The 22,110-nt window shown below is 38.8% G+C and overlaps 2 protein-coding genes across 2 annotated transcripts in view; both read left to right on the top strand.

The window, feature by feature from the left end:
* Positions 1-16,615, top strand: part of LOC145392156 (uncharacterized) — a 61,882-nt gene extending 45,267 nt beyond the window's left edge. The window contains exons 21-24 of the mRNA XM_080266606.1: positions 2,646-2,825; positions 3,229-3,423; positions 4,676-5,713; positions 16,520-16,615. Of these exons, the coding sequence (XP_080122732.1) occupies positions 2,646-2,825; positions 3,229-3,423; positions 4,676-5,713; positions 16,520-16,615 (1,509 nt within the window). The remainder of the gene's footprint in view (positions 1-2,645; positions 2,826-3,228; positions 3,424-4,675; positions 5,714-16,519) is intronic.
* A 4,618-nt stretch (positions 16,616-21,233) lies between these two features.
* Positions 21,234-22,110, top strand: part of LOC145392213 (calpain-D-like) — a 64,708-nt gene continuing 63,831 nt past the window's right edge. The window contains exon 1 of the mRNA XM_080266664.1: positions 21,234-21,356. The gene's annotated coding sequence lies outside the window, so the exon portion shown is untranslated. The remainder of the gene's footprint in view (positions 21,357-22,110) is intronic.

Below are 22,110 nucleotides of genomic sequence, written 5' to 3'. Positions count from 1 at the left end.
CGGGATATTAAAGACTAGAGGAGAGAGTATATATAGTCAGTTGTTGAATGAGGAGTTTGACTGGGACAAGGAAGGTTTGGAGCCAGCAGATCCAGTGTTTAGCCCTTGGCCTTTGATTGATGCTGCCATTGCGAGCAGGGGAATAGGCAAGATGCAGGTGGGGAAGGCAGCAGGTGTGTCTGGGTTGACTGCTGAAATGCTGAAAGCTTCAGGGGATATAGTAGTGAGGTTAGTTACTGACCTGATAAATATGATTATATATGAGTGTGTTGTCCTAGATGATTGGCTGAAGTGTGTAACTGTTAGTGCGTACAAGGGGAAGGGTGATACCCTGGAAAAAGGAAATTATAGAGGCATAATACTTTTAGACCAGATAATGAAGGTAATGGAGAGAGTTTTAGAAGGTATAATTAGAGAAAGTGAATATTGATGAGATGCAGTGTGGGTTTATGCCAGGCAAAGGGAGTGCTGATGCAATATTCACTGTTTGACAGATTCAGGAAAAATGTATAGGAAAGAAAAGGGAACTGTACTCTGTTTTTGTTATTTGGAGAAGGCTTTTGACGAAGTCCCTAGAGAGGTGGTGGGGTGGGCAGTGAGAAAACTTGGGATGGAGGAGTGGCTGGTTAGGGTGGTTATGGCCATGTATGTGGGTGCATGCACCCAGGTAAGGGTGAATGGAGATTTGAGTGATGAGTTTTCCATGAATGTTGGTTTGCATCAGGGATCAGTTTTGAGTCCCTTGTTGTTTATCATGATACTTGAAGCCCTCTCACTTGACTGTAGAAATGGACTTCCATGGAAGATGTATGCTGATACCTTAGTGTTGACTGCAGAGAATGAAAGTGAGGCTGAGGAAAGATTTAGGAAGTGGAGAGATGGTATGTGGCACAAAGGCTTAAGGGTAAATGCAGATAAAACAAAAGTGATGGTATCTGGGGTTTGTGGCAACGCTGTCAGAGAAGAGGGAGAGTGGCCATGTGCGATTTGCCACAAGGGCGTGGGAAGTAATTCCATCTTGTGCAGTGTCTGTGATAATTGGTTGCATAAGGGATGTAGTCGTATTAGAGGTAGACTCCAAAGTAATTCTGATTTCACATGTGCAGTGTGTCAGGGAGAGCAGGTGGAGATTGTCAGGCATGAAAAGATTGAACTTGCTGGTGGGTCTCTTGAGTGTGTGGAAGAGTTTTGTTATTTGGGAGACATGTTATGTCCTGGAGGTGGGGCTGGAGCTAGCTCTGTGGCTAGAGTAAGGAGTGGTTGGAAGAAGTTCAGGGAGCTGTTGCCTCTCCTGACATTGAGAGGACCCTCCCTCCATGCTAAGGATCTTTGTATGCAGCATGTGTTAGGAATGTAATGCTGTATGGTAGTGAGACCTGGGCAGTAAAGGAAGAGGATATTCACAGGCACGAACATACAGAAATAACAATGATATTAGGTGGATGTGCAGTGCATCCCTGAGTGTGAGGCATGGGGGGGCTGGGTTAACGATGGAAGAGTTGATGGACAGGATGGGACTGGAGTGTATTGGTGTTGTGATAAGGAGAGGTAGATTGAGATGGTTTGGGCATGTGGAGAGGATGGGGGATGATAATTGGATGCAGAAAGTGGTAAGTGGTAATATGAAGGGTAGAGTTGCGATAGGTAGACTGAAAAAGATGTGGGACTAGGTCGTTGTGTGTGACCTTATAGATAGGGGACTGACTAGGGAAGCTGCCAGAGATTGAGTAGCATGGAGAGCCGCCATTAGGTGACCAAGGCTGACACAAGCAAGCATGTTGGAGCCTTCAAAAACGAAACGAAACGAAATGGAACAGAGATGCAGTGTTGCTTTGATATATCATTTTGTTAATGCAGTTATTTGTGCTGTATCCATATGGATATTTGTGAAGCAAAATATCTCATGAGGAGAAAAAATGAATGGATTAAGTATGTATGAAGATGTAGATGACAAGGGTTGCACTTCCTTTTTTAACTTGTGAGAGTAGTTGTATCCCACAGGCACTTAAAAAAAAAAAAAAAAAAAAAAAAAAAAAAAAAAAGACATGGCTATATCACCTAACCACTTAAGAACCATGTTCTGGAGGGGGATGCTTCTATTTGGTTGGACAATCAGTTCCTTCCCAGTCTTCCATGTTGAGGTAGGTAGACTGAGGGAAATGAGTAAGTTTGCATGCCATCAGCCTTGTTCACATCCACATGAACCTTGGGTTGCAGCCACTACTACTGTTACTAATACTTCTGCCACTGAAGGAACCTTCTTAAGAATATGTGGATGATATGCCTGTGTAGAAGAACAGAGAATTTTGAAAGCATATGTAATGAGTTAGTGGATATGTTACTTATTTCACCTAAGTACTGCATTGATGGATCTCTTCCTTTTATGGCTTCCTGCTACTGTTTCTGTATCTTTTGCACCTGGTTTATTAGTAAGAAATAGTGATGGGATGATTGTAATGACCACACTTAAGTATCATAATCATCATTATAATCATTCCCAACATCCCGACCATGTTTTCACAGTTTTCCAATTTTAGTTACCCGCATAATTCTTTAATCTGAACAGTTCACAGCACTGAAATCAAGAAACATACCAGTACTATATTGTATATTATTTACGTTACTGAGCATATAGATATCAACAGGATCGTCGCAACCAGCACCTAAGGAAACTGGAGGAGAGTGGGCATGAGGTGATGGAAGGAGACCTCGGGATGAGCTGCCAGCGAGCCCTTAGCAAGGTGTGCATGACCTGTGATGCTGCCTTCATCTGCCAGACTGACCTTGACACTCACAAGGAGATGCATCAGAGCTCGTGGGCACAGGTGGAAGACATAACCAGTCCTTTTTATACCCTGTAACTCAAATATATCTATCAGTATTGCTTAGTCACTTGTGACAGCTTATAACATTTGTTTTCTTCGAGATTCAGAACATTTTAACATAGGCTGAGCCATTTAGAAGGATATGTAGATTTGTATATACTTCCCAGAAAGTGATCCAGTAAAGGATTTGAAATTTCAAAATTTAAATTCAACCAGTACACATAGAGGGTAGCTTAGACACACATCCTATCTCAGTGTTGGCCACTAAATCTTGTTGATTATAGAAGAATTACTCATCATTACACTCCACCTTTGCATGAAAAAGAAGTTTTGGATTTTATTCAGGCCCATGCATTATAGTGAATCACAATAACTTATAGTTTCTAACTTGCTTATTGTGCAGATGTGCAGCATATGTGGGGCAGAGTTCAGCAATGTGATAGCTCTTGAGACCCACTGGATTAGGCATGGGGTGGAGGTAAAGTGTGAAGCTGGTCCTTCCCCTCCCACCTCTCCCATTAACCCACCTGTTACCACGCCACGAGAGGTTAAGTCTGAGAAGACCACCAAGGCTTCATTTAACTCTACTCAGCTCAAGGTATGGCACTGTGATAGTGTTTTAGCTTTAATAATGTAACCAGCAGATGGACACGTAATAGTCTAGTGGATTAAAGCACTCCAGCAGGTTGTGCCCCAAAGAATGATTGGGGTTGCATCAGCTCTTTTATAATTTATGATACATTGGAGGGAGTCGAAATGCTAAAAGTTTTAGTCAGATAGAGACAGTCCTCACTAAATGTTGTTGATGTGTTCAGTGAGTGTCGTTGTAAGTAAATATTGATAAAGGACACTTACTGTAGCGGCCACATACCTAAGTAGTACTACTGAAGCATGGTAGTAGTAAAGTAGCCCCAGTCTGTCTGGCTGAACACCCATCAACTGCAGGCAAGCCACTTCCCTTGCAGTGCCATCCCATGCAGTGAACCAATGTTCCTCTTCAGTTGTGGTGGCAACCATTGTCCACTCACTTGATATGGTGCTGCCTACTTCTTCCCTCACTTTTGTCATTCTATCACTGTGCCTTCCTTCGTCTCTTCCTGTTTTTCCCTTTCCTTCCTCTCGCTTTTTATTCATCTTCATTCCATTTCAAGCGGCTCCTTACTTAGTGACAAGCGTAACCCAGTTTACCAATTGCAATACTGAGTGGTAACCAGATAATGGGGTAATCTGGAGCCTGTTATGGTGCCTCTGCCAATGACATGGAGTGATACAATTGTGATGTTCATCCAGGAACCAAATTCCACACTTTTCCTTGTGCCTCAAAACTTCTTCAAGGTATTTGGTTATATGGTTACCACCTAGCAACCAGGAAACCATTAGGCTTGTCACTGACTGTAGAGTAACCTAAGAAAGAAGTATGCAGCACTATGGTATAGCATATGAGTGGATGATAGTGACCACCAACTACCAGCCCACATTTGAGTAGGGGAGAATACACTTCTTGGTGGTACTTAACCTACCATAAACTTGTGCATATAACAGTGGAGGATACATTTGCAGCAAGCTTTGATATCGGCTGCTGAAGGCTAGAGTTAGAAATAAAGTAAAATTGCTTTTTTTTTTTTTTTTCCCCTAGAACTTGGTGCACCTGTACTTATGCTAAAATATTGTAAATTTGACAGAGATAGGTACTTGGTATTACTGTGATGCATCTGTGGCCCATGGCAATAACAGCTAATTCAAAGGAGCATAATGTGGGAAATGTCTCTGTCCATGTGGAAATTTTACAGCAAGTTTAAATAATGTCTATAATAAAACATATTTCTTATTTACTCTTGTATTTTTCCTAGGTCTTGGACACACACTATAAACATAACAACTTTCCTGGAGCAATGGAGGTTTGCCTGGTGGCTAAGCGTTTGGAACTGAGGCCACGGCAGGTGACACACTGGTTCCAGAACAAGAGGGGTCGTGACCGGCGACTGCACAAACTCCCCCAACCTTCCTCTCACCTTTGTGCGCATTGTGGGGCAGCATTTATATGTGTTAGTTTCCTTCGAGCGCATCGCAGACTTCACCGTTCTTTGCAGAGATCTGCTTGTGAAAAGTGCTCTGCCATCTTTCTTTCACCAGTACTCCTTGAGACACATATTCTGTATCACAGTGTCATGCCCAAGACCAGGGCATCATTCCGCAAGCTACCTGATGGGACCAGAGACCCAGTGACAGATGGTCAAGTGAGACCATCAGAGATGATAGAGTCGGATGATTCTGATGGCAGTGAACCCCAACTTAAGATTGATCTCAGTTACTCTTCCCACCAGTTTGGTGATGAAAATACTGAAGGTTCCTTAATAAGCAACGAAAATACTGAGGATGACCTGAGAGTGTATATTGATAATGCTGAGGCACCTAGGGAAAATGACTTTGAGAGTGAGAGGGAAAGCATGGACGGCACCATTGAAGACGTACAAATTGATCATGAGGAACCAGAACCTGATGATTATGAAAAGGCCAGAGAGGAAATATCTGCTATTCTTAAGGATGTAGGCATAGAGGTGAGGGAGAGTACAGAGCAGACGGAAGAATCAGTTAGCTTATCTACTCAGGCTTGTGATGGAAATGATAAAAGCCAAACTTTAAATGAGACGAATGTGAACATACCTTCAGGGCGCAAAGAGAAAGAGAGTGATGTTGGAGATGAATTTCTGCTTGATGATGAAGAGTTCTGTTTGGAAGAAGATGCAATAAGGACTTTGGAAAAATCTGTGGTTCATGAAGAGGTGTTCTTCGATGACAATACTGACAGTGACACTGATGATGATGAAGATGAGCCTAGATTGAAGATTGTGAGTGCATACACTATCTCTCCTGTTAAGGACTCCAAGGTAGGGCATCAACATTAAATGAATGAAAATAATTTCAGTGTTAAGAATTTGGAATCTTGGAGTGTTTATAATGAAGAAGGGCACTACAGTATAGTTTTAAGGTGATGTACAAGAGGCCAAATTCACAGTGTATATTCTTTTAGTTAGATGAGTGATTTACCAAAGGCTCATTTGTCTGCTGGTGTCCATTGTTCTAACAAAAACTAAAGGAATTTCATTCCCTAAAATATATTCAGCAAGTCTGACTGTAGAAAAATATTCAGAAACAGATTCTGATTCCTCAAAGGTATGAAAGTGCAAATATGAACAACTGTAAATGAGATTGGCAAGCAGTTTCAGTCACTGTTTTTTATTAAGGTACTTATACTAATATATACTTTACTGTAGAGTGGCTGTTACAGTACAAGAGATTTCTTGTAATTATTAAATTACAAGGAGAAAGGAACTTTGCATGAAGGTGCAGCTGCCTTTCAATAATTTAACATAAAATTTTGGAAAATGCCACAGAAGTTTAACCACTTTAACGCATGAACATTTTGCTCAGAAGTGTTAGGCATATTAGTCATTTGAGTTGTAAAAAAAATATTGTAGACGATAATATGTACATTTCCAGTAATTCGGAAAGAAAGTTGCATGAAATAACGAGCTCAGTGCTTTCTGAAAATCTTTGTGATATGTCTTGTAAACAATAATTAAATTCTGGAATACCTGTATTTATCTGATGTTAGTAATTGTGTAAGAGGATTGTATGTTGCTCAAGTTAATGTTCAAAAAGCAGCTTTTCCTTTAAGGACACAAAGTGTTCACGGTTTGCCAAGTGGAAATTTATCTGGTTATGGAGTCAGTACACCATTAAGTGTCACTAGACAGTGCCATGTAGGGGATTCAGTGTTTTGGGATCCACTGTAGTTTGGATACTTCGACCAAGGGCTGTACTCCTGTGGGCTTATGAAACACTCTAGCACCTTTTCCTTAATTTATATAGCATAGTGTATTATAACCTGTTACAGTACTGTACTGTCTTGTATAATATTTATAGCTTTTGCATCATCATCATCATCATCATTGCTATCATTCTAATTTTTATTTTCTTTTTTTCACCTAAGGATGGGGTGAGGTAACTTTCTGATATTGACATAGTTTGTATAAATAACACTAGAGAATATTACTGTGCCATGTACAGATATACCATTAACTTAATAAGGATGCGGTGCTAGGGAGCTCCTTGGCCAACAGTAATACAACTCCAAGTTTGGTCCAGTTATTTTTATTCCTCATCAGTCTGTAGTCCCTCACAATTGATTGGCTTAGCGACAGTACTGCTACTGTTATGTCACTGGTCACTCAAGGGAGCAAATTGTAATGGTCATCCGTTCCCCAACACCTTTCCAATACTTTATATATAACATGTGAGTGAAGTACAGTTATTTGCTCTTCATCCAGGTGTGAAGAAGGTTGTTGTTTTAGTTTGGCATTTTAACCTTTTCAGTCCAGTGATTTAATTATTTTTAAATTATTCTAGCTGCCTCCAGATGATTATTTTCAGTTCAGGAGAGACCATTTACTGTGTGAGTGTTAACCATGCAACCAAATGATGTTGGTGGTTTAGTGAGTTAAGTCATTCGTGCCAGGTTGAGTCTGAAAGGGTTTATATCTGAGGGGTAATTGGAGTTAATTGCTTACATAATACCACTCAGGGGAAAGTGAGGTTGGTCATCCTTTCCTTAAATATCAGGCCGAGTAGCCCAACCTGGGCTCCTATGCTCCTGATGGGTCAAAAAAAAAAAAAAAGGATTGGATGATGGGTGGAAGGAGGAGGGACCCTGAGGGTTAGTGACTCATCAAGTTTAAAAGATCTCCTCTAGGCTTAATAAAGTTATCTGGTGGTAGCTGTTATACGGTTATAAATATGTCACTGGATTGAAGGACTTAAATTCCAAAGTGTGGGGAGACTGTTGGTTTTGACCATACCTCTTATTATTTATTAGTACCTGCATCTTAGTGGTAGTATTTATCTTTTGTATGGTACCTTACTAGTAGTAGTAGTAGTAGTAGCTGTTTTATATTACTGTGTGATACAGTACATGCTTCTCAACTCCTCTCCTTGGGAACACAATGGAGTGGTCAGGTTTGATTCTCTTATATGCTGTATAATATATATATTGAGTCTAACTCTTCACTCATTTTTTGTAAGAATGTTGTAATATTTTAAAGAATGTTAAGATATGATTATTAATACAATTTACTATTTATGTTTTACTTTATTTTGTAGTACATTTTCTTTACTTCTTTCTCTTATACCTAATAGCTATCATTGGTCCATGGTAGAACAGTCTATGAAATAATTTTCTTTGCAGTTAATGTTCTTACTGATGTTTCAGATCAGTGATCTCATAATTCTCCAGTTTCAAACAAAGTCAAGAGAATAGTGTAGCCTGGTGTACTGTATATGATAAGGCTGCAGCTTTTCCTCTAATGTAATAGTAACTTGATAAATGCATTGTGAAATCAACTGTGATATGGTATAGCTTCAGCGATGGGTCCTCAGTTATAACAGATAATAGATGTTTCATCAGTGAAGCACAGATTTCTAAGTTGGATCAGATGTAGGTACCGTATTCGTAAAATTTGGTGACATTTGTAATGCAATACAAACTTTATCATTACTGAGAATCATTTATACAGTATGTAGTTTCATATTATACTTTCATTTCAGACCCAGCCTAGTTCATATTACTGTATTTAGATCTTAGAAAACATACAAGGATATGGGGTCATCCCATCATCAACATCCACCTAATTGATCCTAATATCGGTTAGGATTACTGACATGATAAAGTACTGTATGCATCATCTTGTTTTTGGACCCTGACTCTAAATTTTTTTGTCTATCATTCTTTTCCTTTGTCTATGCATAGATTCTCATAACTGTTTATGTTAACATTTATAGGTGTATAGTGGTAAGGATGTTTATTGGAACCTTTATTGTGTTTAGAATTTTGTTAGGCATTGTTTTTTATTATTCAGAATGTGTTCAGAGCAGTAGGTACAGTATATCTGTGGATAGTGAATAAAACTCCCAGTACTGAATGTATTTTATATGAATGAAAGGATAAGGAATACCCGGTATGTAATTGTATGTTGTGTGTCTTAGTGCTTTATGTGTGAATGTTTATTTGGATGCTTTTGTGGGCTATGTTAGGAGTGTGCTGGAGTGTTGCTTGGGATGGATTGAGTGATAGCTGTAAAACCTGGCAACTGTGAATAGAGATAATTTTGTTATAGCAACTATTAATATATTTCAAGGATTCAGTGTCAGGCAATTGATGGATTTTGTTCATTTATGGATGTCAGTGCTTGTGGGTTCTTTAGTTAAATTTTGCCATATATACTGAGCTTGCCACTCTTCTCAGTACATCAAATTAGATTCTCACTAAAGGAAATGTAGGTATTATTCCGCTTTTGGTATTAAGGTTAATCTCGGGTCACCTGTGTTGTCAACATTAAGTTTCTCACTATTTTTAACCCTTTTAACCCATGGATGTCTTTCATTTTATTCCTACTAATGATGAAAGTTTTTATTTTTCTCAGAAACTGTCTTTCACAGTGAAGGGGTTTGATACAAGCTTCACTAAACCTTCCACAATAATGTCACCAAAACTAAACAAATTTGCCCGGAAGCAGCAAGTGCCAGGAAAAAGATGTTCTTGAGCTGAAACAGGTGATTATTCTCAACTTTAACCCGGTTTTTTATTTGCACAGAGTAGAGAGGTTTAGAATATAGTATAGCTCTTTGATCTTTTTAGTGATGTAACTGGTAGAAGAGGAAGTACCATTTTCAGTCTTCCTTCTCTTGTAATCTAAGACCTTCAAGACTATGGAATTGCCATGCTGCACTGCATGTAACATTTCTTACAACTGGTATTTATCAGTCTTGTATACTGTTTCCTTACTAATGATAATTTGTTTAAGTTTTAAAACTTTAAATAAGCTTTTTTTATGATGTACTCTTGTTATTATTCACTTCATATTTTGCACAGCATGGGTTGCTTTGATGTGATTTAGTGACCAGTGACATGAATAGAAAAATAATTAATTCTAATAGTACAGGTAATTATAATTGTTCAAACTCCAGTATTTACATTGTGACCAGCCTGAGGTAGGGATGTACGATTAGCATGGGTTAAATGTGACAATTAGTACGGGAGCTCATATATATATATATATATATTTCATGAATAATAACTACAATAGTGCATCAAGTGTTTCCTGATGTCATCTGGAAGAACCAATTTAGAGACTGGTCTTTATTTAGTAATGCTGCACATAATATTGGGCATTTAATGCCAGATTCTTTTTAAAGTCTTTGTTTATATAAGAACTATACCATAGTAGGAAGATTATTGATCTGAATGATGGTCATACATTACTTTATTGCAATGATTAGTTTCTCTGCTGATTAAATGACTCACGTGAACGCTGGTAGTTTTGTGTCAAAGCTGCACACAGTAAATCTTCAGTGCTCAGTTAATGTAATTCTTCATCTCACAGTGAGAGACCAGTTACATGTTGGTAAATTGGGCAGTGCTGAACTTGCTTGCTGAATTGTGGAACAGGATAAGAGATTCCCCCCCCCACCCCCGGGCATAGGCTTCACAGCCTGCTACCATGGCCCAGTAGTCCTCCTTCATTCCATTCATCTCTACATGTCACCACTTCGGCGCTAACACCCACTGTCCATATTGAATACATGCTAGGGCTGTCTCATACAGGACTGGTGTAGTGGTATTAGCAGGGGTATTTTTACGACATGTCGGCGGGTCTTATGGTAGATCAGTAAAGTCTGCTTTAGTGAAATTCAAATCCTTAAACTGTTCCCTCCCCCCAGCAGGGATTTGAACCTGGGTCTGGTAGGACTGCAGGCCACCTCTTTACCGATTGAGCCACCGCAAATTAGAGATCATAGCTACCCTTGGGTGGGAAAAGTTTCATCGAAATGAGAAACTTAGCATCATTTTACAAATGAAAAATGCTGAATCAGTTGCTGAAACTGAAGTCGTTGGTAGGTCAGAAGATTATCAGTTTGTAAGTGTGATCTCTTGTATCAGACCTTTTCCATGTACCAACAGTGATTTGGTTACATCAGCTGTGTAGTTGAAGGTATACTGTATTGTGGCCACATAGTTATGAATGGGTAGGCTATTAATGGGCACTGTTGTGGGAAGGAAGAATTTCACATTAGCAATAAATCACATCTCTATCTATCTATTGCCAGACGCCATTATCCCGTAAGGGGTGGCCATTTGACTCTGAGTTAGTTGTTTTACAGGAAAGGGCACTAACCCTTCACCAACCCACTTGTTGACACGTAGGGAGCAATAAATGACTTAAGTATTTTCCAGTGTTCATGGAAAAAATACCTTCACTCATACCCTGTAAATTATTTTGTATGTGCCATAAATCGCCCCCACCCACTTTTTTTTTTTTTTTTTTAATAGTAAAATCTCATTTCTGTGTAGTCCCAATGCTTGTCATGTACTATGCAGCACCAAAAGAAGTATCATGACCTATAGGTTCTGTGAAAATTGGACTTCAGTGATATACTGTAATTCCATATCGGTATGTTTTTGTATTCTAGTATTTGTTAGTAATTAGAAATTTATGCGGATGCCATATTTTTTTGTATGATAATAGAACTTGCCTAGTCTCGGGCTCCTATGCTTCTCATGGGGCAACACAGGATTAGATGACGATGATGTTGAAAATGTTATAGTGCTAATGAAGTGCAATGGATATACTTCAGTATTTCAGAGCTTTTATCCTTTGTTTCAGAATGTAAATAACTGGGAAAATAACAATACTCTGTACTGAAAGAGTTACACCCACATACAGGATATATAAATGTTTACAGTGTTCATATGTGGGTATTATCCCTCCATCTAAACAGTTCATAGTACTGTGAAACAAAGGTAAGGTATTGATACTCTTTTGTTGGCTGTACCGGGCATTACATTATTATTTATTAAGGCATAACAGAAGTGAAAGGTTCATTGCTTTTGATCATCTTATGTTGATGTAAATTGTCTTGTTTTAGATTCTGCATACCAAAACTGGTTATGAGCAATTGTGTAAAATTGTACTGTACTTTAAAAACACTTGTTGCTGAAGATGTTTGTGAGAACTTTATTTACACCTTCATTTTTGGTGTCTGCATGTATTAGGTAAACTTTTCGTATTTGTGTCAAAAGACTGTAGTTTGTTCTGCACAGTTACAGGTATATCATTTATATTTTTCATCAGTTTCTATTGATGGTTAGGAAAACCAGCACTGTATTTAAAGACTGCATTTGATAGTAATATCAGTAAAATTTAGTACTTTATATTTAGTGCATTATATAGTACTTACTTTTATAGATCTTGCGCTTGAGAATTTGCTGGGTGAATACTGTATGTTTGTTAGAAAGGTACAGATATTACACTCTGGCACAGCAGAGGTTTCCTCATTTAAATTGCTTGCAAATCAGTCATGCACCCTGTCATGTGAACACTGGCCATTTTTACTCCTTTCCATCACCACATCAGTCCATAGCTTGAATGTAATACAATACCTGTACTTAACAGTGAAAGTCATTATTGTAATGTTGTAGCATGGAAGAATTTTATGAACCTTCATCTTGCGTTATAATTCTTAATATCAGTAGATCAGTGCATCGCATTTCAGCTTGTAAGAATATTTATTCTTTCTAAATTTATGGTTAACTATCAGTACATATCAGTTACCGGTTTTGCTACTCTCTTGGATGGAAATTTGATAAACACAAAAACCAGTTTTTAGACAATGTGCCCAGTATCTGTTGAAAGTTGGTACTGTATTTATATCATTGTTCAGCAGTTTTCATTATTTGAATTGTTTTATGTTATTATCAACAGCAAAGGATACAATACATTGAGAAGCTAAACACTGTTCATTGATAAACATAAGATTGTTAGGTGATATGAGGTTCTGCAAAGACAAATTAAGAATAGCATGTTTATTGTTGTTTTATGAGGTATGTACAGTAGTTCTCTGTTAGCATTTTATCCTTAGAATCATGCTCTTTAAAGTAAGGGATTAATCAGTACAAGTAACAAGCAGTTTTTATCTATACTCCTTGTAGTTAATGTGTAAAGTGTGTATTGAATGAACAAATTGTTGGATGTTCAGAGACAACCACAATATAACTTAAGCAATCACAGTACTTGTACGTAAAAGTGAACCAGTCAGAATACTAGTGTAATCAACTGCTCAAGTACTTATCCTCATCTTAGTCTAGCGTAGCTTCTTGCTGGTGTGAGAAGGAAGTATATTGCAATATTTAAAGCATAAGAGACTTGAAAATGTTACAGGAAAAGTGCTTCAGACTTTGACTCAAATGTCTGAATGGTAACACATTTTTGTGTTTGCTTAAATGTTGTGATGTATATTTGACTTCTTTCCCCCCCCCCCCAAGTAAGCAGGTATGGTAAAGTCTCTGTACTCCCAGTAAGTACATTTCTTTCATCTGTACTCAATACCTGGACTATGCTGTACTTTGCCATGTTTACAGTTACTCCTCTCTATGGCAGTGTACTTATAGTGTTGTCAGTCCTTGTTACCTTTTAGCTTAAGATCCCCATGAGTTTGCAGCAGGAAACTGATGTTTGTTGTAGTGTGAAATGTGAGGCAATCCTTATGTGTGTTTGTTAAGAGGAAGAGTTAGATATGTATTTGTTGTAGCCTAAGAACATGAAGGTGGGGTGTTATTTCAGTGTTTCTTTTGCAGTAGACTTCAGAAAAGCAAGATATGAGGTTACAATCTTAAACTTCAACCCTTTCAGTTCAATGACTTTTGATTTTTTATTTTTGCTACCACAAAGCGGTATACATTGTTAAGTTTAGATGAGAGCTCAAACACCAGAGGTTAGATTTAGCCCAAGTTAACCTCTGCCCCTACTATGATTCTTCTTTTTTTTAATTCATGGGTTAGATAAAGCCTAAATTAAACAGTATCACCACTGTAGATTCTTCCATGTTGAAATATTGTATAAGAGATAGATAAAGCCTTAATTAACCTCTACCACTGCTATAGATTTTTCTTTTAACTCTTGGGTGAGATAAAGCCTTAATCCCATGTACTACTTTAGATTCTTCCATTTTGAACAGTAGGGGTTAAGTACAGAGTAGCCTAGAGTAACCTCCACCTTTAAATTGTTTCTTTCAAACTGTAGGAGTTAAGTATTGCTTAAAGTAACCCCCACCAGTTAATTCTTCCTTTTCAAATGATAGGGTTTAAGTACAGTATAGCCTAAAGTAAAGTAACCCTCACTACTGTAAATTCTTCCTAAGTTCAGTAAAATTATCCAGTGGCAGCAATAATAACACTAAAAAGACATCCCCAGGATGAAGGGCTTGAATCCATAGCAGCGCAGACAATTTCTAAAATGCTATTCCTGGTTCTCGTTCATGGTGATGATAACGATGAAGATGTTTATACTAGTGTGTAAGTTATTGTGTGATTGTTGAACCCTTCAACCTGGATGTCTTACATTTATGGGAGTTTGTTCTTACAACCACCGGACAATTTTATTTATGTATTGGGAAGAATCTTTAGAAGTGTTTGATGCATGACTGGATGATTTTATTCAGCTTAAGGGAGACTTCTTGAGATACTGTATAGAGGTTAAATGTACCTTAATTAACCTTTTCGTTACTCGAGGATTCTTGCATGCTGAATGAAATTGGCTGAAGGTAGGAAAAATAAATTGAAAAATTAGTCACTGGATTGAAAGGGTTAGTTTACTGCCATATTGGTTCCCAAAGGTAGGTTGCTGGTTTTGTAATTCCTGTTCAATAGTTTATTTATTTTATCAACTCAGAATATGTATCCTTGTGAGGATTTGATGCAAGCTTATTGTAGACATATTGTACTTTCAGCAGCACAAGGTCTATCTTCTCTCCTGCTTCTGTCTCCATGGTCTTTGAAATCATTAGTTTACCAACAACAAACATAGTTACTCCAACCATGTAAATTTCCACATACACTTCTCACACTATGCTCCAGTGGCTTTCAACACCTGTTCCTATGTTTGAAGTCATGGGTTGGGATGGGTCACTTCTGCAGTGGTAGAAAGTGACGTTCTTCGGCCCTGTGGATAAGTTGCATATCAGTACCCCTAAAACGTGGCTTGAATGTAAGTGTAACAGTCTGGTGTGCATAAGCCAGTCATTACAATATACATGCTTGTAACTGATGTGGGTGTGAGTGTAGTACTGTATTTGGTAAAAGGTCAGTGTCATCAGTGTTGGCTGTTTTGGATTAATATGACTAAGTTTCAAAGCCCTTAGAGAGAGAGGCAGGAGAGGTTACAGGAATTTTGTTACTGATTATTTCTTTATTTTATATTGATTGTGTGTTTGTGTTTATTAGTATACAGTAGAATGCTGTTCCTTATTTCTTCATGTTGTATCTGCTCTTTTTTTACTTATTGTGTACTTGAATATGTTTCTGTACATTGCTGCTTTGTATTAATATTACAATACGTTTCAGATGTGTGTACTTTTTTTAACGGTAATGTTACTTTTAAATATGGTAGATGTAAGATGCAGTGTTGTTTCATTTTTACTGTCCTAAGCTTGTGTTAAATGCTGCCAAAACAGCTCTAACAGGGTCAGTTAGTTGCCATGCTTATTTATGCTCTTATACTGTAAATGGTGCCTGAGTTGGATTATTGTCGAGCAATATTTTTTAGTTGTATCATATTTGGTTCTGGCACCAATAAGGGTTTCTCTGTAAAGGATGTGATTATGAGGGCATCTTAACTAGTTACACACACACACCGCTCGCTGGCGCAATGGTAACGTTCTCGCTTGCCATCTGGTAGACGGGAGTTCGCGCCTCGCTCAGGTTGCGAAAAGTTTCACTGAAGAAGTGGGTGGTTACTGTCCCCCTTGAGCAAGGGGATGGGTTTGTGGGTGTGTGAAGGTCACAGCCTTGCCCTTAGATCGGACTATATGAGCTCTCAGCTTCCTTCCGGGCGGGTAAAATGCTGACGATCACGACCATCAAGTGATCCTGACCGACCCGGTGAATTACACACACACACACACACACACACAATTTATACAGTTTCATAAAGTACAGTACAATGGTAAAAACAATTGGCCATATTACCCATTTAAGATCCTGAGACTTTTAAACTTCATATTCATCATGCTCTGTTCAGTCTACTCGAAAACTTCCTCCTTCGTTTGCCAGACCCAGTCTGAATTGAATATCACCCATTTCAAGTACTGTATATCCATTTTAAAAACTGAACCTGTAAAACATCATTGCAAGAATAGCTTCTAGATATACTGCAACACAGTTGCCACCATAAACTCATCCTTTATGCCATTTCTGGATTCAGGTTTCGTGAAGGTGAGGATTGTTATGCTGGAGTCTTGGGTTATGTAGTCAGTCTGCCATGTAGTACAAGTAAGTTATTATTTTACATCCCTCTATTGTGCTTGTAGTAACTCAATTTTCACTGGATTTTTCTAAATATTCGTAGCATTTTGCCATAAAGGTTAACATTTTAGATTACACTTTTGTTTCACTATCCACAATTCTGATATATTAATCATGTAGCACCCAGGGAATTTCCCTCTGCTAAACAAAATTCGGTGGTGGTGGCGAGAATAAAATACATAAATGGTTACCTGTCCTTTGTTGTTGTTGTTGTTTTAGCCCCAGGCTTTTCTGAAATGTGAACCTGGTGGACTGTATGCTTAAGGCTCTTCTCTTGTAGTCCGGCATCCTCATCCTGGGGGAGAGTCAAGGAGTTGATGAATGTTTGCCTGACCATGCAGTTGAGCCATCTAAGTATACCAGTGTCATCACATGAAAGCATCCTTTTCTAGCCTTCTAAAAGGGATGAATTGAAATAAGCTTTAACCCTTTGAAGAGCAAGGGTTTCCCTAAGGTAAATAAAACTGTTGGGGTGTAGCCAGAGTTATTTACCTGTGTGTACCAGCACATGAAACAGTAACAATGAAGCCATTATTATATAGGTGTTGTCTTTTGAATATACAGTATGAAATGGCACTGATCATTATAGCATAAGTTCTGATTGATGCCAGTCAGTATAACAGCCTTTTATGTATTTGTCAATGGTGTGGTGTTAATTCATCCATCATTCAGTTGGGTACTGCCCAATCAGGAGTGAAGGAGCCTGGGACTAGGCAATTCAGTCCAAACATTTAAGGCAAGAATAACAAGTTGGTTTCCCCTAAGCAGTATTGTATGAAAAACTTCAACCATACTCCTCTGAATTAGACAGTGATGGACCGTGTCTTGTTGGAGTGCCTTAACTAATTAGACCATCAGGCACCTAAAAATTGTCTAAGGGCAGTGGGGCTATTGTACAACATTAGTACCCATTGTGCGGGTCCACCCTTGATTTTTCTGTCTGAATCAGAAACCTATTCCATACAGGAGAAAGTTCAGTACCTAAGTGCAACAGGTAATAATAATGATCCTTGTAAATTATCCAGTTCTACATCAACAGAAAACTGAATCTGGATGATAAGTTCAGGCACTGTAATGGTGAAAACTATCTTCCATCTCTCGGAACAGGTTACCAGGCATCATTGCATCCACTCCAAACACATGAAACAAGTGTGCCTGGAGAGTATCATACACTGTACAGTAACACTTAGATATTTTTAGTCAAATGTAAATTGACCTTAAGAGGATCAGTAAGAGGGATACTGACCAACAGATGCTTATGGGTGCATCCACAAAACTAGAAATTAAGGCTCAGTTCTAATGACTGGCTAAAAATAACAAAAGAAAGGATATTACCATCTGCTTAATTAAGCTCCATTTTTAATGTATCTGTACTGGGTATGTGAGTTTTCACTGTGACAAAACCATTCACATTTCCAGTAAAAAAAAAAAAAAAATACACTTTTAGAGATAATGCAAACCATGAAAAAACTATATTAGGGGTATTTTTGGTCAAAGTTACTTGCAAGTTTTAGCCCACTAAATTGGCATCACTGTCCTGAGAGATATTTCTTGTTAGTGAGATACTATATTTGAAATTGCCATTCCACCATCCCTTACTTCCTGCTTACATCATCCCTCCCACCTGCTTTGTGACCTATGCCTGTCTGTACTTCCCACCTATACACTTTCTGTGATCATGAACACTGAGGCCACAGACAACCTTCTCTGTCCCTCAGCCTCATTTCTGCCTGCCTCCCTGTGGCAGGCTTAAAAAAGAATAAACCCTGGATAGAGAGGCAGGGCAAGGAAGCACAGTAGTCATGCTGTAGCCAAGGTGCAGGAGGAAATGCATGAATCCCTGTCTCATCCCCAGCCCAAACAGCTACCAGCAAAGTTACCAACAAGTATTGCCTGCCAACAAAGCCAAAGCCACACCCTGATGTTTACTGTGAACAAGGAAGAGGATTCCTGTGACTGAGGAACCATGATGGAAATTGACTTTCACTGACAGCAGAGCCTGAACAGAGCTTAAAGGGCCAAAAAGATTCCAAGGTAGAACAACTACCAGCTTTCCCATATCCTCCCCTGACCCAGGGTTAATTAAAGACCACCAAATAGAAAACTGAAACGAGAAAGACAAGTACTGTAATACTGTACAAGATTAAAACTCTTCAGGGAAATGCACTTAAAATTTTCCGTGAAATAGTTACAATATACTTTACACAAGTACAGTACTATATTTTATACTAAATATCAGATTTTTACACCTGCATGCAGAGCATGGGGGTGTATTGTATAATTTGGTGTGAATATGAACAGTACAACTAAGACCATTTTTGTCCAATTTGATACAAACTTGGGGGAAATGTCAATGGTCAACCAAGGAGCAAGTGCTTCAGTTTTAAGAACAGGTCAAAATATGATTTGAAGCAGATGGGGGATGTGGAAGATATGTGCAAGATATTCACAGAAGAAATCTGTGCAGCATGTGAGGTGGTGTGTGAGGTGAAGAGAAGACGAAAGGGAGTGCAAGGAACAGCATGGTGGAATGAAGAGGTGAGACAGGCTGTGGTGCAAAGGAAGAAAGTATACAGTGAGTGGATGAGAAACAGGGGCATGGAGGATGTTGAGAGACAGAAGAGAGAGTTATATGTAGAGAGGAAGACATAGGTGAAAAGATTAGCAAGAGAGAGTAAGAAGAGAGTGGATGAGGAATTTGGAAGGAATTTGAGTGTAAAGTGGAGGTTATGCAAGAAAATGTTCTGGAAAGAGGTAAAGAGTGTTAGATGGGGTGATAAAGAGGTAAGTCAGGGAGTGAAAGATAAAAATGGTATATGGCTGGTGGAGAAAGGAGAAAAAGTGAGCGGATGGAGAGAACACTTTAAGGAACTGTTGAACATAGAGAATGAAAGTGAGTGTAAGTGACTGGGGAATGGCTGGAAGGAGGAGGGAGGTGAGAAGAAAGGAAGGAATTGGTAGGATAGAAGTAGTGGAAACAATGGAGAAAGTCAAAATGAAGAAAGTCCCAGGAATTGTTGGAGTGTGTGGTGAAATGCTGAAGCATGAGGGAGAGGTAGTAGTAGAATGGATATGGAAGACGTGCAGATTGGCCTGGGAGGAAGGTAGAGTCCCGGATTATTGGAAGTCAAGTATAATTATTCCCCTCTACAAAGGAAAAAGGGAAAAAGCATTTTATGGTAAGCACAGGGGCATTTTCTTCTTAGTGTAATAGGAAAAGCATATGGTAGGATACTAATTGACCGAGTTAGTTAAGCTCTGTAACAGAGGAATTAGTTGGAGAACAGGGAGGCTTTAGGAAGGGAAGAGGTTGTGTAGATCAGATATTCAATGTTACATCTTCAGTGGAAAAGTTTCTAGAGAAGGGAAATAAGTTGTATACAGTCTTCATGGATTTGGAGAATGCATATAACAGGGCAGATAGACAAGGAATGTGGAAAGTATCAAGGATGTATGGAGTAAATGGGAAGTTGTTGAATGCTGTGAAGAGTATGTATGAGGAGTGCTAAGGCTGCAGTGCATGTGGATAGTGAACTGAGTGAATTTTTCTATCTGAATGTTAGATTGAAACAGGGATGTCATGTCCCCATGGTTGTTCAGTCTGTATTTGGATGGGGTTATAAAAGAGATACAAGGTAGAGCAGTGGATGTTGGAGCAACCCTTATAATAGAGGCCAGTGTTTGGAAACTCCTTGTACTGTTGTTTGCAGATGATACTGTACTGTTAAGTGAAGATGAAGGGTAACTGCAAGGCTTGGTGAATGAGTTTGGGAGTGTGTGTAAGAAACAGAATCTAAAGGTGAGTGTAGGGAAAAGTAAAGTTATGGTTTTTGAGAGAAGTTAAGTCACTGAATGCAACGTGAGACTGGATGAGGAGGAAATGGAAAATGAGAGTGCATTTAAGTACTTCAATAGTGTGATGAGTATGGGTGGAAGTTTAGAGTTTGAAGTGCCTGAAGAGGTACAACAGGGAGGAAAGATTGCTGGTTCTTTGAAAGCAATGATAAAGAAGGAACAGGGAAGTGAGCATGGAAGTAAAAAAGTCACTGCATGACAGTATTGTGATACCATTTCTAACGTACTGAAGTGAAGCTTGGACCTTGTTGGAAGGACACAAGTCAAGAGTGATATCAGTGGAAATGGGTTATTTGAGAGGAACACTTTGAGTTACATGGAGAGGCAGACTGATAAATGAGGAAGTGAAGGATAGCTATGGTGTGGATGTAGATGTGATAGAAAGTGTTAGGAGAAATACATTAAGGTGGTTTGACCATGTGGAGTGGATGGATAGCGAGAGATTAATGAGGAGAGTGTATGCGAGTGAGGTGGAGGGGGAGGCCGAGGATGAGACGGAGGGATGGAATGGAGAAGTATATGAGAGAGGGTGGTGTGAACTGGGAGAGTGAGGTGGAGGGGGAGGCCGAGGATGAGACGGAGGGATGGAATGGAGAAGTATATGAGAGAGGGTGGTGTGAACTGGGAGCAAGGCAGTGATATGGCATAGGAAACGGCGACATGGAGGCGATTTGTTCGTGGCCACCCCTTACGGGATTGAGCTTCCCTACATATGTTTGAATATGTATCGAGCTTCATTTTATAAGTTATCTGGAAAAACAGGTCATTACTGCTACACGGTGAAAGTACCGATACTTCTCTTATCAGTGTCTAGCGAAAATACCAATTACCATCACCGCATGGTAAAATTCTTATCAGCCAAAAGGCAATTTAAATCGGGCGCGCATCCTTGCGATCAGCTGAGAGCGCACGAGCAACACACCTGCCAGATACATTCACCACTTCCATTTATATTAATAATAGCGTATCAGAACATACACCAAAGCCCAGTAATAGGTAGTCAGTGGATAGGAAGTACTAAATGGAAGTTTGGGTGGTTATATGAACAAAATATTTGTTAAAGAGGAGAAGAAAATGGATAATATTTTTGCGTGGGTGGAGACGGCAGCTTGTGGTTCCCTCGACAGACATCCCGATGTAAACATTACGAACAAAGGGGAAGTTCGGGTACATCTGTCCTCTTATTTGGCCTCATTTTCCCATTTGCACTTGGGTAGGATGGTTGAAATCGCCTTCCGGGGATGCTAAGGGCCAGAGGAGAGGTAAGGGGTGGCCAAGAGTTCTATATTAGTTCATGGGAGCCTCGAAAATCAAACCAAACGTGATTGCAATATTCATATTCCAATCACAGAATCTTCAGCCATATCTTTGCCGACACCAATAATATAGTTATGAATGATAAATCGCCTCATTTATGGGAATTATCACCCTTGAGCTGTAAGTGAGTGTGAAAGGGATCTATTTACCCCGATAATATCGCTACTAATGCCAGATTGATTGTTGTCATTGCTGCAATATTGTAAGTTACTGACACGTTAATAAGTACCGTAACCTGGTAACCAAACAGCCTTAAGAATTATTGTGCTCAGATGTAATCTTCCATTGATGCTTTGAGATGGGGTTAACTTTTTTTTTTTTTTCTGTATAATCAGTAAATTTTGAAAGGCAAAGTAGATGGGAGTTGTTCATTTGCTTACAAAGAAATATATTGCAACATCCAGAAAACCTACCTAATGTTTAAATTGTAGGAAGTTGAGACTTTCACTTCAGCAAATTAAGAGATAGCAATACAAATTGTTATGTGATGCAAAGACTTAGGATTATCTCAAGTAAGTGTTCTTTGTTTGAATTAATGCCATTGACATCCATTCTCAGTTGGGGGAAAAATAAACTTAAATTGTTCTATTTAAGTTTAGTATTACATTGGTACCGGTAGTATGTATGATATTTGTATTTAGTTGCAGTCTGAATACTGTAATCTAAAGAAACTAAATTCCTGTACCATACTTGATCTTT

The sequence above is a fragment of the Coenobita brevimanus genome, chromosome 21, assembly GCF_032717465.1.
Source record: "Coenobita brevimanus isolate Jiangsu-jjx chromosome 21, ASM3271746v2, whole genome shotgun sequence".
Classification (NCBI taxonomy): domain Eukaryota; kingdom Metazoa; phylum Arthropoda; class Malacostraca; order Decapoda; family Coenobitidae; genus Coenobita; species Coenobita brevimanus.
This window is presented reverse-complemented; position numbering and strand designations above follow the sequence as displayed.